Source organism: Oncorhynchus clarkii, chromosome 9 (genome assembly GCF_045791955.1).
Source record: "Oncorhynchus clarkii lewisi isolate Uvic-CL-2024 chromosome 9, UVic_Ocla_1.0, whole genome shotgun sequence".
Classification (NCBI taxonomy): Eukaryota; Metazoa; Chordata; class Actinopteri; order Salmoniformes; family Salmonidae; genus Oncorhynchus; species Oncorhynchus clarkii.
In genome coordinates, this window is record NC_092155.1 from 63,676,394 (window position 1) to 63,689,970 (window position 13,577).

Below are 13,577 nucleotides of genomic sequence, written 5' to 3' on the forward strand. Positions count from 1 at the left end.
CACTTTCAGTATGGAATGTCATGCAAACTAACATTTCATCCTCTCCAACCTTTCCTTTTTCACTTTATCTAGCAATATCAAAATAACAAAAACTGAAAATGCAAGACTAACAAATGTAGTAGTTCCCCATTCCACAGTAAACATTAAAACAATATTACAGAATCCCATATCAAGTAGGGCTCCATTTCCCAGAGTGCAGTGTGTCTGTGGAAGGTCTCACCATCCTCTGGCACCACAGTGAGGGTGACAGCGTTGCCGGCCTCCTTGATGAGTTGGACGATGTCGTTGTGGGACAGTTCCATGATGGACTGGGAGTTGACCGCTGAGATATGGTCGCCCACCTTCAGCTGACCGCTACGGTCTGTGGGGCTGCCCTCGATGATGCGACCAATCTTGTGAGGGATAACTGAAGCATCAGAGAGTGAACGAGACGACAGGACCATTTAGCTCCGCTCTGTCAGGTACTACTGCAGATGGTACTTGTAAAGCAGTTGTGGTTTTTCATTGTACCAAACTGGTTATTCATTGTATCAAAGCAGTATTGGCCCAGTGTTGTCAGGGTTAGGGGAGGTTTGGTCAGGGTAGGCTGTCATTGTAAAATAAGAATTTGTTCTTAACCGACTTACCTAAAGGTAAAAATAATCATTCTAAAAAAAAACAAGTATTCAATAAGCTAAATAAAGCTATAAATCTCATTTTTGACAATTTCAACCAAACACAATTTGAAAGAGTCTTTATATTGTCCTTTGTCATCTCCCTCATAGGAAGTACTTCATGTTCTTTACGTATAGTGAACCTCACTACTCCATGCCTCCTGTCTGTACCATTAGTTCAGTGTACACACAAACTCAAGTACTGATAGACAGAAAGACAGGGAGAGACAAAAGGAGTGACAGAAAGAGAGAGATATGGCATGCTGCGTGGGTCAATACCGTGCTCTGTGTGTTACCCAATCAGTAATGACAAGAGATTAAACAGCTTGGAAAGACCAATTATGCAAAAACAAAGCTATTTTCTCTACTTGAATCTACTTGAAATAAGAGGCATTGAAAATAGTCTACATTGTGATTGAGTGGAATACAAGCATGGAGGTTATGTTTTGTATTAGAGGGAACTGTCTCTAAATTGCCAAACAGCATCATCCATAGAGAGTTGGAGTAGAGTTGGAATATATCTTACCTCCGGGAGGAGGCTTGTTCTTGGAGGTAAGGATGACGAAGCCGAAGCCTTCGTTGTCTTTGCGTTGCAGGGTGACGTCGTAGCATTCTGCTTGGTGGGGGGAGCTGGCTGTAGGGACCTGGATGCGGGGCAGCTTGGGGGAGCCATTGACCAGGGCTGGAGCCACCTGCTGCTGACCACTACCACCATCCTCCTCTCCACTGCCCTCTGATCACACACGCACAGAGAAAAATAGTTTTATATGGGTTCAGTTGGGATAACTTACTGTCTACATTATATTCATGTAATTGTCGGGTTGTTTATGGTCTCTCTCTCACAACCATTCTTATGAAAGCTCAAAGGTATGAGTTAACATCACTTTATTGGTCAATTGCATACACGTTCCAACCTCAATTTTACTTCCTCCGAAAGACACACATACATCAGTGGAGGCTGGTGAGAGAAGCTATAGGAGGAAGGGCTCATTATAATGGCTGGAATGTAATTAATGGAACGGTATCAAACACATCAAACATATGGAAACCACGTTTGACTCCGTTCCATCCATTTCATTCCAACCATTATAATGAGTCCATCCTCCTATAGCTCCACCCACCAGCCTCCATTGACATACATATACAGGTTTTGGAGAGCTGCGGGGGGTTGCCTCACTGAGCACCCGGGGAGCTGTTGTTGTGGTGGGTTAAGTGCCTTGCTCAAGGGCACAACGACAGGCAATGGCATGTAGGATTTGATACTAGCAAGCCTCCAGTTACCAGCTCACTTCTCGCCAGATATTTTCCCGACGGATTGCTGACTCGCCTCTCTAACCGGTAAGCTTTCTGCCGCCCCTTAAAGTTGTTTATAATGCTCAGTTTAGGCCACCAATGATTCATTTTAGGCTGTATCAATGTCATACTAGTGTTCATTTTAAAATGAACCCCACAATTACGGTATAGAAAGACTCACTGATGTGTGTTTGGCATATCTGTGCACAGAATAGGAAATAAATATTTGGAAAGAAATGTTTGATAAGTCAATTCTGCCTCAGTCAATCTTTCATGTGTAGCCTATGTGTTGGTTTTCTTGAATCTTTGTCTTGTCAACTCATGCTTTGATTTCAACCACAAAGAGTATATGATTGATGCTTAATTTCCTCCAGTACGATCATGTCTGTCATTCAAAGCAATTTCAAAAGTTCTCTCTCTTGTCATAGAAGCTTATTTTTTTGTGTAAACAAAGCTGCTGTATACTGCGTGGGCTTCAGTCTGTCAGAACAGAACAGCACTCATCTTGTTTTCTGTGTGCCATGGACATCTTCTCCTCCAACTGGATCTGATTCCACAGCACTTCACACAATTATCAGCACTTTTAGAAGAGATGCATAAACACTCAAACACAAATTTCTCTTTATTTCTCAATCTTTCTCTCCTCTCAAAGCCAACTGTCTACTCACACTCACAGTCACACCCAGCCACTCACATACCTGTATGTGCCAATTTCCTGCGGACTGTCAGCATGACCTGTCCATTGCGGGCAGCGTTGGTCATCAGCTCCAGCACATGCTTGTGAGACTTGCCCTTGACTGGCACCCCATCGATACACATGAGTTCATCACCTGCCCGAAGACGTCCGTCCTTCTCTGCCGCTCCTAGGGGCACGATGGCACCAATGTACACCTGGCGCAGGGAGAGAGGCAGGTATGATGACATTTATTTAAGACACTCAAACACAGGGGGATAACTTTAACCTGATTTAGAGCCTGTTTCCCAGACCCAGAAAAAACATGGCCAATGGAGGTAACCCATTTAAAGCACTATTAACTCTACTACTAGGCTTAACCTAGTTCCAGGAAAGCAGCCCACAGTGTGCCCAGAGTTTTAAAACGTCTTATGGATAGCCCCCTTTTTTTCAATTTTCACCTAAAATTACATACCAAATCTAAGTGCCTGTAACTCAGGCCCTGAAGCATGAATATGCATATTCTTGGTACCATTTGAAAGGAAACACTTTGACATTTGTGGAAATGTGATTTGAATGTAGGAGAATATAACATAATAGATCTGGTAGAAGAAAATAAAATTTATCTCCATCTTTGAAATGCAAGAGAAAGGTCCCAATTCTAGCCAGCGCTCTGGTTGTAATTCTGATGGTATCCACAAGATGGCAGCAGTGTATGTGCAAAGTTTCACACGGGTAACTTGACGTATGAGCGTTCTCCATGACATTTAGTGTGAAGTCACCCAGGTACATATGGGCAAATTGTGAAGCAGACATTTGCATTCATATTACATTTTTCTGCAATAATATCGTCAACTCTGTATACTTGGACTTTTATTTAGCTTTTCGAGTATTAGTAGCCATATTATAAGCTCCACATTTGCAAAACAACCAGTTTTCATAACATCATTTTGAATATTCTTATCATTTTTGTCCAAAAGGACAAGGCATGCTGTCGCAAAAGGTTAGCACCTACATTTTGTGACAGACACAGGGTTTCCGGATACACCCGTAAAGCCCAGCTCATTGGCTATCTAGATAGCTTTGTTTGACCCCGATTGGTGCTTATTTTACAAAGTTAGAGTCGTTCAAGTGAAGACCGCCTTCGGCGTGCAATGAAGGCATCGCTCTCTGACCAAATATGGTGTCCTATAGGATATACTACACCCTTAATGATATAGTGAAGTCTTGTTACGTTCTAGGATCTCTGAGGAATACATACAAACGTGATTGGATTTGTTGAACCAATGTTTAGGGTGAGATTTTCACTAATTCCTTTTTTTGTAAATTGAACGAGTGGAAATACAAAATTGATCGTACATGCTATATGGACCCTTTTAGGATATGAAAAAGGATTTTATCTAACAAAACAACACTTCATGTTATCTCTGGGACCATTTGGATGATAAATCAGAGGAAGATTTCATAATGTAAGTACACATTTCACCTTCAGAGGTGAATTTATCAAACCTATCGCTGTGAAAAAAGTGTTTTGTTGTTAGGAGCTCTCCTCAAACAATAGCATGGCATTTTCTCGCAGTAATACCTACTGTAAATTGGACAGTGCAGTTATATTAACAATAATTTAAGCTTTCAGCCGATATAAGACACTTATATGTACAGACATTTGTTGTATGTACAGACATTTGCACTGCATGATTTACAACTGTCCCGTTGATGGTTTGCCGATGCCTAAGAAGTTTTAATGCTGGCTGAACCAGGATAGAGCAGTCTCTTTGTGTGGGTACTTACGGGCTGATCTGGCCCCTCTCCTCCTAAGACTCGGAAACCAAAGCCCGACTCCTGGTTCCTCTTGATGAAGACATCTAGGTCCTTGGTGTTGGGGGCTGGATAAACAGGGAAAGACAGGGAGAAGGACACAATGGGTTAACTCACTATTGTTAGTGAAGAATAGCCAGATACTGTGCAGTGGAATGATAAGACTTGGACAACCTGCTAAGTAATATCAGTCTGACAGGTGGAAAATGTGAACTACAGTATGATGTGAAGTCTCTTGTGACAGACTGAACATTTAAAAGTACCAGCCAAGCAGAGTGTTGTGAGAGACTGGATAGAGACTGTCCGTCAGTCAGGTTAGATGGGTTTGTGTATACTCACGTTTGCTGTCCAGCAGGGCCTTGGACTTGAGGTAGAGTTCTGAGGGGTCAGGCTTGGGGGAGGCTGAGTGGATGCTGTTGGGGGAAAAGGGAAGGGGCTGTGGGGCGGGGGTCAGGGCTGGCTCTGGGGTGCTGAGGGTCTCTGTGCTGGTTGTCATCTCCTTCTCCTTTCTCTCCTGCCTCTGCTGAGACATGGGAGCAGTGCACTGCAACACAATAAACAAGATGATTCAATTAAAACTGTTTTTTATTCATATCATGGTTTTAACATAGACAGTATACAATAACCTACAACTCAGACACTGAGTGAAATAGTGTTGGATTTAGGAAGAGTTACCTTTCTTCTGTAACCCCAAACTACACTTAGGAGTTTTCCCCCTAGTGTCTACAGTGCTGGCCTTAACTCTACTAACACAGTCCCTTTATAAAGCTGAATGATAATACTTCCACTGAGCCAAAGCCTTAGTTATATATCTCAATATAAGGCTTTGTCTGCACTGATTCTGAGCCGTGTACAAAGGCTTGTTGCTGACCAAGTAGACTTCTCTAGTCTGTTGTTCAGAGAAGGCAGCCCTCTAAGAATGTATCTGCTGGGCTCTAGGAACAGAACTATTGAACATGGCTTAAAACCTCTTTGGGATAGGGGGCAGCATTTTCACTTTTGGATAAATAGCGTGCCCAATTTCAACTTCCTGCTACTCATGCCAAGAGTATAAGATATGCATATTATTAGTATATTTGGATAGAAAATACTCTGAAGTTCCTAAAACTGTTTTAATCATGTCTGTGAGTATAACAGAACTTATGTAGCAGGCAAAACCCAGAAGACTAACCATTCAGAATAATTAATTTTTGAGGTCACTGTCTGTTCATTGGGTTCTCATGGGAAAACGATATTTCTTAGGCACTAGTTTGTTCCTACCGCATCCACTGGATTTCACCAGTCTTTGGAATTTGGTTGAGGTTATTCCTTTGTGCAATGAAGAAGTACGGCCAACTTGGAAAAGGGTAATGCTGTTGAGAGTTGGCCAAAACTTGAAAAGTGGCATTAGTTTCCTCTCGTCCTCTATTGAAAACTGATAGACCCGTCTTCAATTTGATCGATTATTAACGTTTAAAAATACCTAAAGTTGTATTACAAAGTATTTTGAAATGTTTTGGCAACGTTTACAGGTAACTTTTGAGATATTTTGTAGTGACGTTGCGCAAATTGGAAGCTGTTTTTTTCTGGATCAAACGCGCCAAATAAATGGACATTTTGGATATATATGGACGGAATTAATCGAACAAAAGGACCATTTGTGATGTTTATGGGACATATTGGAGTGCCAACAAAAGAAGCTCGTCAAAAGGTAAGGCATGATATATATTTTATTTCTGCGTAGCGCCTGCAGGGTTGAAATATGCTACTCTCTTTTTTTACTGTTGTGCTATCATCAGATAATAGCTTCTTATGCTTTCGCCGAAAAGCCTTTTTAAAATCTGACATGTTGGCTGGATTCACACCAAGTGTAGCTTTAATTTAGTATCTTACATGTGTGATTTAATGAAAGTTTGATTTTTATATAATTTTATTTGAATCTGGCGCTCTGCATTTTCCCTGGCTTTTGGCCAAGTGAGACGCGACTGTCCCCCTATCCTAGAGAGGTATAAGCAGCTTACACCACTGCTACATACTACAGTTACTACCAGCCAGGATGATAAGTAGCTGTTTGCCAGGAGCACATTCACACACCCCAGTCAGCCGGTTGCCTCCAAAAATAACACCATTGTGTGTGTGTGTTTTTGGCTCGCAACTCGTGTTAGCTCTTTGAATAATTCTCTCTACAGCAGACGACTCTGCTTGCTGGTGGGGGAAAGAAACTAAGACAAAGTTATATCACGATTGTTTTAATAATTAATCTCCTGTCTGGTGTTTAAAAGCGCTGTGTTTCTGTCTCTGTTCCTAGACTCACTTGACACTTTCTACAGTATCTGTCCCAAATGGCACTTTTCCCTCCTACATAGTGCACTACTTTTGACCAAAGCCCTATAGGCCCTGAATAAAAGAAGTGCACTATATAGGGAATAAGGCGCAAATAAGGCGCAATTTGGGACACAATTTGGGATTCATTAGAATCCCCTGTAGAGGCCAAGGGGAGAGAGTCTCTGTGAGAGAGGAGAGAGTGAGGAGAGAGAGTCTGTGAGAGGAGAGAGTCTCTGTGAGAGAGGAGAGAGTCTCTGTTAGAGAGGAGGGAGTGAGGAGAGGGTGAGGAGAGAGAGGAGAGAGTCTCTGTGAGAGAGGAGAGAGTGTGAGAGAGGACAGCAGGAGGAGGAGAGGAGAAGGAGCAGGGTAATTAAAAGCATTTCTTTTAACTTACAGGTTTTAGAGACTTCACGGGAGATGTCTGACCTGGGGGCGGAGAGAGGGAGAGAGAAAAAAAAATAGAAAGATGACTCAATACAGTAGAAGAAGAGCATTTACTATGGAGGACATATTGGGTGACTGGGTTATTGTGATGGAGGTCTGATAGATTATTATACATCTCTGTTTCCCCACACCATTGACCCTGTTCTGATGTGAAACAGTACATTCTCATTCATCATACAAGATGACTGTTTCCCCTAGACACACACTCTGCCCTACATAATGAGTGGTAACCATGACAGCCCCATATATCTCTATATCCTCTCCCTGTTCTACTCTCTGATACTAAACGCCAGCAGGATCATGGTTCAACTTGACCAGTAGGTGGTATTATGCTCAAGCAGCAGCGTGGGAAGGATCTCTGACGTCAAGACAGAGAAACAGACTAAGGGAAGAGCAATGAGATGAGCCTCACAAAGGGTTAACCTTGTAATTTATTCTCCACACCTGTTGCTACCATTCCACAGTAAGACACTCCATTCAGATAATCAGCATTAGACCTACCAGCCTCATCGAAAGAAGCCCATTGACCATGAAAATAAGCCCAGTGACCATGAAAAGAATCCCAGTGACCATTAAAAGAAGCCCAGTGACCATGAAAAGAATCCCAGTGACCATGAAAAGAATCCCAGTGACCATGAAAAGAATCCCAGTGACCATTAAAAGAATCCCAGTGACCATTAAAAGATGCCCAGTGACCATCAAAAGAAGCCAAGTGGTGTATATCTGTATGACACACCAAAAATACTTACGGTCTTGATGAAAATGTAATCAGGTAACAATAATGTACATTTATTTATCTTCATAATTGTCATTTTATCCACTGTACTATGTTTTGTTTATGCATACATGTGTATAGATGATGTAATGCATTCTAGATGACGCCTGTACCATTTTTGACTAGGATTGTTTTTCGTTTCTCAAAACTCAATTGAAGTGGTCCACAATGTGGATTATTGTATCATTGTGGAGGGACCTCCTGATGACCCTCTTAGGGCTGAGATCCCGGCTGGGATCGATATGACAACAGCCAGTGAATACCAGGGCGCCAAATTCAAAACAACAAAAATCTCATAATTAAAATTCCTCAAACATACATGTATCTTATACCGTTTTAAAAGGTAATCTTGTTGTTTATCCCACGTAGTGTCCGATTTCAAATAGGCTTTACATCGAAAGCACCACAAACGATTATGTTAGGTCAGAGCCATATCACAGAAAAAAACAGCCATTTTCCCAGCCAAAGAGTGGAGTCACAAAAATCTGAAATAGAGATAGAATTAATCACTAACCTTTGATGATCTTCATCAGATGACACTCCCAGGAATCCCAGTTCCACAATAAATGTTTGATTTGTTCTGTAATGTCCATAATTTATGTCCAAATAGCTACTTTTGTTAGCGCGTTTGGTAAACAAATCAAAACTCACAAAGTGCATTGACTAGTTGCAGACAAAATGTCAAAAAGTTCCATAGAAACATGTCAAACGATGTATAGAATCAATCTTTAGGATGTTTTTAACATAAAACTTCAATAAAATTCCAACCGGAGAGTTCCTTTGTCTTCAGAAAAGCAAAGGAACGGGAGCTCTCATGTGAATGCGCGTGACCAGCTGCTGGCAGACCTCTGACTCATTCCCCTCTCATTCAGCCCCCCTTCACAGTAGAAGCCTCAAACAAGTTTCTAAAGACGGTTGACATCTCGTGGAAGCCTTAGGAAGTACAAGATGACCAATATCCCACTGTATCTTCAATAGGGGCTGAGTTGAAAATCGACCAACCTCAGATTTCCCACTTACGGGTTGGATTTTTTCTCAAGTTTTTGCTTGCCATATGAGTTCTATTATACTCACAGACATCATTCAAACAGTTTTAGAAACATCAGAGTATTCTCTATCCAAATATACTAATACTATGCATATATTAGCAATTGGGACTGAGGAGCAGGCAGTTTACTACTCTGGGCACCTTATTCATCCAAGCTACTCAATACTGCCCCCAGCCATAAGAAGTTAATAAAATGTTCTAACTCTTACACAACACACAGGTAGCAGTCACCAGTCAGCACCTTTTCATTGACCATGGTGAACATTCCCATAGGAATTACCTGTACCGCTTAGGGCAAGCACCATTATTGCACAGCGGAAGCACCCTTTAGTGAGCTGGATAGTGCTTGGGGCCAACCCAGCAGGCAAGTTCCTGTTCTCCCTCTCTATGGCTGTCAGTGGTGGAGAGCTGCTGTTACCCCCTGGTCATAGACCCAAGGTTCTATACCTCAGCCCCTAGGTGACCTCCTGATGACCCTGCCAGCCCCTCCACCAGTCTCCCCTCATTCTCCCATGGAGGAGTCAACAGTATAACCTGATCCTGCTCCCTCCCCCAGGCCTCCTCAGGACAAACACTTCACAGTACAGGAGTTGGCACACAACACATCTCTGGCTGAACATACTGCTTCTTGACTCATTCAAATTTTTCGGTTTTTAAACAACTAATGGACCGACGTCAGTTCAATTACTTGAGCTCAATGTGCAGTTTCTGTAGAGATAAATCAGATCAAGCCTGAATTGTGCGATGTATTATAAAGTTGTAGTTTCCAACAGCCCAATATTCTACATGTTTAGCTCAGAAAACGTGGTAATGAACCACAATGACCATAATCCCTTCCGCTCTCGCTTAAATTTGTCCGGTCTGTGCAGAGCAAGACATGGGGACTGAGGGAAGAGAGAACGCTGGATGGAGAGAGATAGAAAGCGGTTGCTTCGTGAGCCTGAAAATACGTGATCTAAGTGATTGATAGTTGGTATTCAGCAATCATAAAAGTAATTATTTACTTTGAAGAACTACTAAAGTAGTGATTTTGTCAGATGGTATCGACAGCTGCTATATAGAGATGACTTGGAATTAAATAATAAAGTCATAAAATAAAACAAATATTGAATTTAAGTAAAGCAATGTAAATAAATGATGGTTAACAAGTGGTAATCAGTAATGGCTTCAGTCACTACTATTATGGGACTTTTATTCATATTTTCTCTCTGTGTTGTTACATCACTCAATGTCTACATTTTTTAAATAAAACCGAACAGACCTCTAATCACTTAGCACAATTAGGACTCTTCAGAGCACACGTCACTAGGTGAACATACTGTATCTTCACCATTACTCTCCACTTCACAAAATGTCAGACTGCCTGCCATTGAAGTCTGAGCTGAGAGATAACTACTAGTGCTGGAAAATGCCAGGTACCTCAAAATACAAGATCATCGATACGATATGCATTGCGATTCTCACTATTCTATATGTATTGCGATTAGAAACTGTGATTTTATTGCAATTCGATGTTCCAATTCGAGAGTCATGAGAAAATGAGATTTGACCAGCCATGGAAAAAGTGCTAAAAAACAAATTGGCTCCATATGTAAAAAGAAGATGGAGAACAAGCTATGAATACTGGAATTTGTGCAGGTACAGAAAACTGCAAAGAATATTGCAATATTGTCAAAACAATACGATATATCGTCAAAAATAATATACAAGATTTTCCCCCCCCCATGAATCACTACCTAGCCAAACACTACAGTTGTCTGAATATATCTTGCGTTAGCATACCCTTCTCATCCTCCCTCTCCTCCTACTCCTCCCTCTCCTCCTCCCCCCTCCTCTCCGGTCAAGGTGCAGAGGTGCAAATGGGAAATGGATAGTGGATCGATAGTGGGAAAGACTAGAGCATGAAATTGCTTTATTAAACGGTGGGTGGCTCTGGGGCTGGCTTCTGGGAGGGCCGGCTTCTGAGGAGCTGAACGGCCATCTAACATACTTCCTCAATGAACTACTACTACCACATCTTCACAGCAGCATGACCCAGTCAGACTACGGTGGAAGCAATCAGTTTGGTCTGGCAGCTCCTCTGAACACAGGTATGTTGACTGGGATGAAGGCATGCACTGCCACACTCCTATCATAACAGCGCTGATTACCAAGGTCTAAGGCAGTAGTTCCCAACCAGGGGTAGGACACCGACTCTAGGGGTACTTTACCTATCCACAGGGGTACTTGAGAAGACTCATGAGACCATCGGCCTACTGGTAAAATGAACATGAAGGGGTACTTCCGGGGTACTCCGTGCAGAGCAATATTCAGTTGGTGGTACAGTAACCAAAAAAAGGTGGGCAACCAAGCCCATAAACTACTGCAAAGAGGAAGCTGTTTTGTGAAACACATCTTAGAGACACTCTTATGACTCTCACCAGAAATGACCTTGCTCAAGGCATACACTGTCTAGTATAGACTGAGAGAAAGTGCATATTGCATAGGAGAAGCAGCTGTAATGCAGAGCTTTATAATATCATATCAACGGATATGTCTGTCTCACCTCCTCTGAGAACTAGCACGTTGACCTCGCTCCCCACAGGTAGGTCTTTCAGGATGTCCACCACCTGGGAGTGGCTCATTGTCTGGACGTTCTGACGGTTGATCTCCTTGATTACATCACCCTTTAGCAGGCCATGACACCACTGGGCATCCAGGATCATCTTCACCTGGGATTACATTGGTTAGGTTACATTACATTTGATTACATTATATTGGATTAGTTTAACCTACATTAAATTAGATGAAAGTACATTCGGTAAATCTTTACTGTAGGCTTCCTTATATATACCATTCATCAAGTTGTTACAACACCTACTACTACATAAGGCTTTATACAGAGGTGTTCTCTAGCTCAGTGGTTTACTAACTTCTTTGACCCTCGACCTGGTTGGTTCAAAGCTTGCGACCCCCACGCACAATCACTGCGCAAATGTAGCTCGTCATTACAGCCATAAACGGTGATGCATTTTCAAAACGCAAGACATAGAAATTGAATATATAGAAACGCAGAAACACCTGCATTTTGAGATAAAAGTCATTAATGTTAGCAGTCAATACTAACTAGGGATAATATGTCACACTGTCCGTTCTGGAGTCCAGAGCAAGCAGAATCATAAAGCCTACCTGTATGCAGCAGGGGTTACAGGATCATACAGCCTACCTGTATGCAGCAGGGGTTACAGGATCATATGACCTACCTGTATGTAGCAGGGGTTACAGGATCCTACAGCCTACCTGTATGCAGCAGGGGTTGCAGAATCATACAGCCTACCTGTATGCAGCAGGGGTTACAGGATCATACACCCTACCTGTATGCAGCAGGGGTTACAGGATCATACGGCCTACCTGTATGCAGCACGGGTTACAGGATCATACGGCCTACCTGTATGCAGCAGGGGTTACAGGATCATACGGCCTACCTGTATGCAGCAGGGGTTACAGGATCATACAGCCTACCTGTATGCAGCAGGGGTTGCAGGATCATACAGCCTACCTGTATGCAGCAGGGGTTACAGGATCATACAGCCTACCTGTATGCAGCAGGGGTTACAGGATCATATGACCTACCTGTATGTAGCAGGGGTTACAGGATCCTACAGCCTACCTGTATGCAGCAGGGGTTGCAGAATCATACAGCCTACCTGTATGCAGCAGGGGTTACAGGATCATACACCCTACCTGTATGCAGCAGGGGTTACAGGATCATACGGCCTACCTGTATGCAGCAGGGGTTACAGGATCATACGGCCTACCTGTATGCAGCAGGGGTTACAGGATCATACGGCCTACCTGTATGCAGCAGGGGTTACAGGATCATACGGCCTACCTGTATGCAGCAGGGGTTACAGGATCATACAGCCTACCTGTATGCAGCAGGGGTTGCAGGATCATACAGCCTACCTGTATGCAGCAGGGGTTACAGGATCATACAGCCTACCTGTATGCAGCAGGGGTTACAGGATCATACAGCCTACCTGTATGCAGCAGGGGTTACAGGATCATACAGCCTACCTGTATGCAGCAGGGGTTACAGGATCATACAGCCTACCTGTATGCAGCATGGGTTGCAGGATCATACAGCCTAGCTGTATGCAGCAGGGGTTGCAGGATCATACAGTCTACCTGTATGCAGCAGGGGTTACAGGATCATACAGCCTACCTGTATGCAGCATGGGTTGCAGGATCATACAGCCTACTTGTATGCAGCAGGGGTTACAGGATCATATGACCTACCTGTATGCAGCAGGGGTTACAAGATAATATGACCTACCTGTATGCAGCAGGGGTTACAGGATCATATGACCTACCTGTATGCAGCAGGGGTTGCAGGATCATACAGCCTACCTGTATGCAGCAGGGGTTACAGGATCATATGACCTACCTATATGCAGCAGGGGTTACAGGATCATACAGTCTACCTGTATGCAGCAGGGGTTACAGGATCATACAGCCTACCTGTATGCAGTAGGGGTTACAGGATCATATGACCTACCTGTATGCAGCACGGGTTACAGGATCATATGA

General features: G+C 42.9%; 1 protein-coding gene across 2 annotated transcripts in view; it reads right to left on the reverse strand.

Annotated features, from left to right (window-relative positions):
- The window catches only part of LOC139416725 (membrane associated guanylate kinase, WW and PDZ domain containing 3a), a 275,221-nt gene that overhangs the window by 18,647 nt on the left and 242,997 nt on the right, over window positions 1-13,577 (reverse strand). For both annotated transcript variants that reach the window (XM_071165722.1, XM_071165724.1), the window contains exons 12-18: window positions 11,554-11,719; window positions 7,136-7,167; window positions 4,777-4,981; window positions 4,411-4,505; window positions 2,645-2,837; window positions 1,180-1,386; window positions 221-406 (exon numbers count right to left, since the gene is read on the reverse strand). In XM_071165722.1, the coding sequence (XP_071021823.1) occupies window positions 221-406; window positions 1,180-1,386; window positions 2,645-2,837; window positions 4,411-4,505; window positions 4,777-4,981; window positions 7,136-7,167; window positions 11,554-11,719 (1,084 nt within the window). The remainder of the gene's footprint in view (window positions 1-220; window positions 407-1,179; window positions 1,387-2,644; window positions 2,838-4,410; window positions 4,506-4,776; window positions 4,982-7,135; window positions 7,168-11,553; window positions 11,720-13,577) is intronic.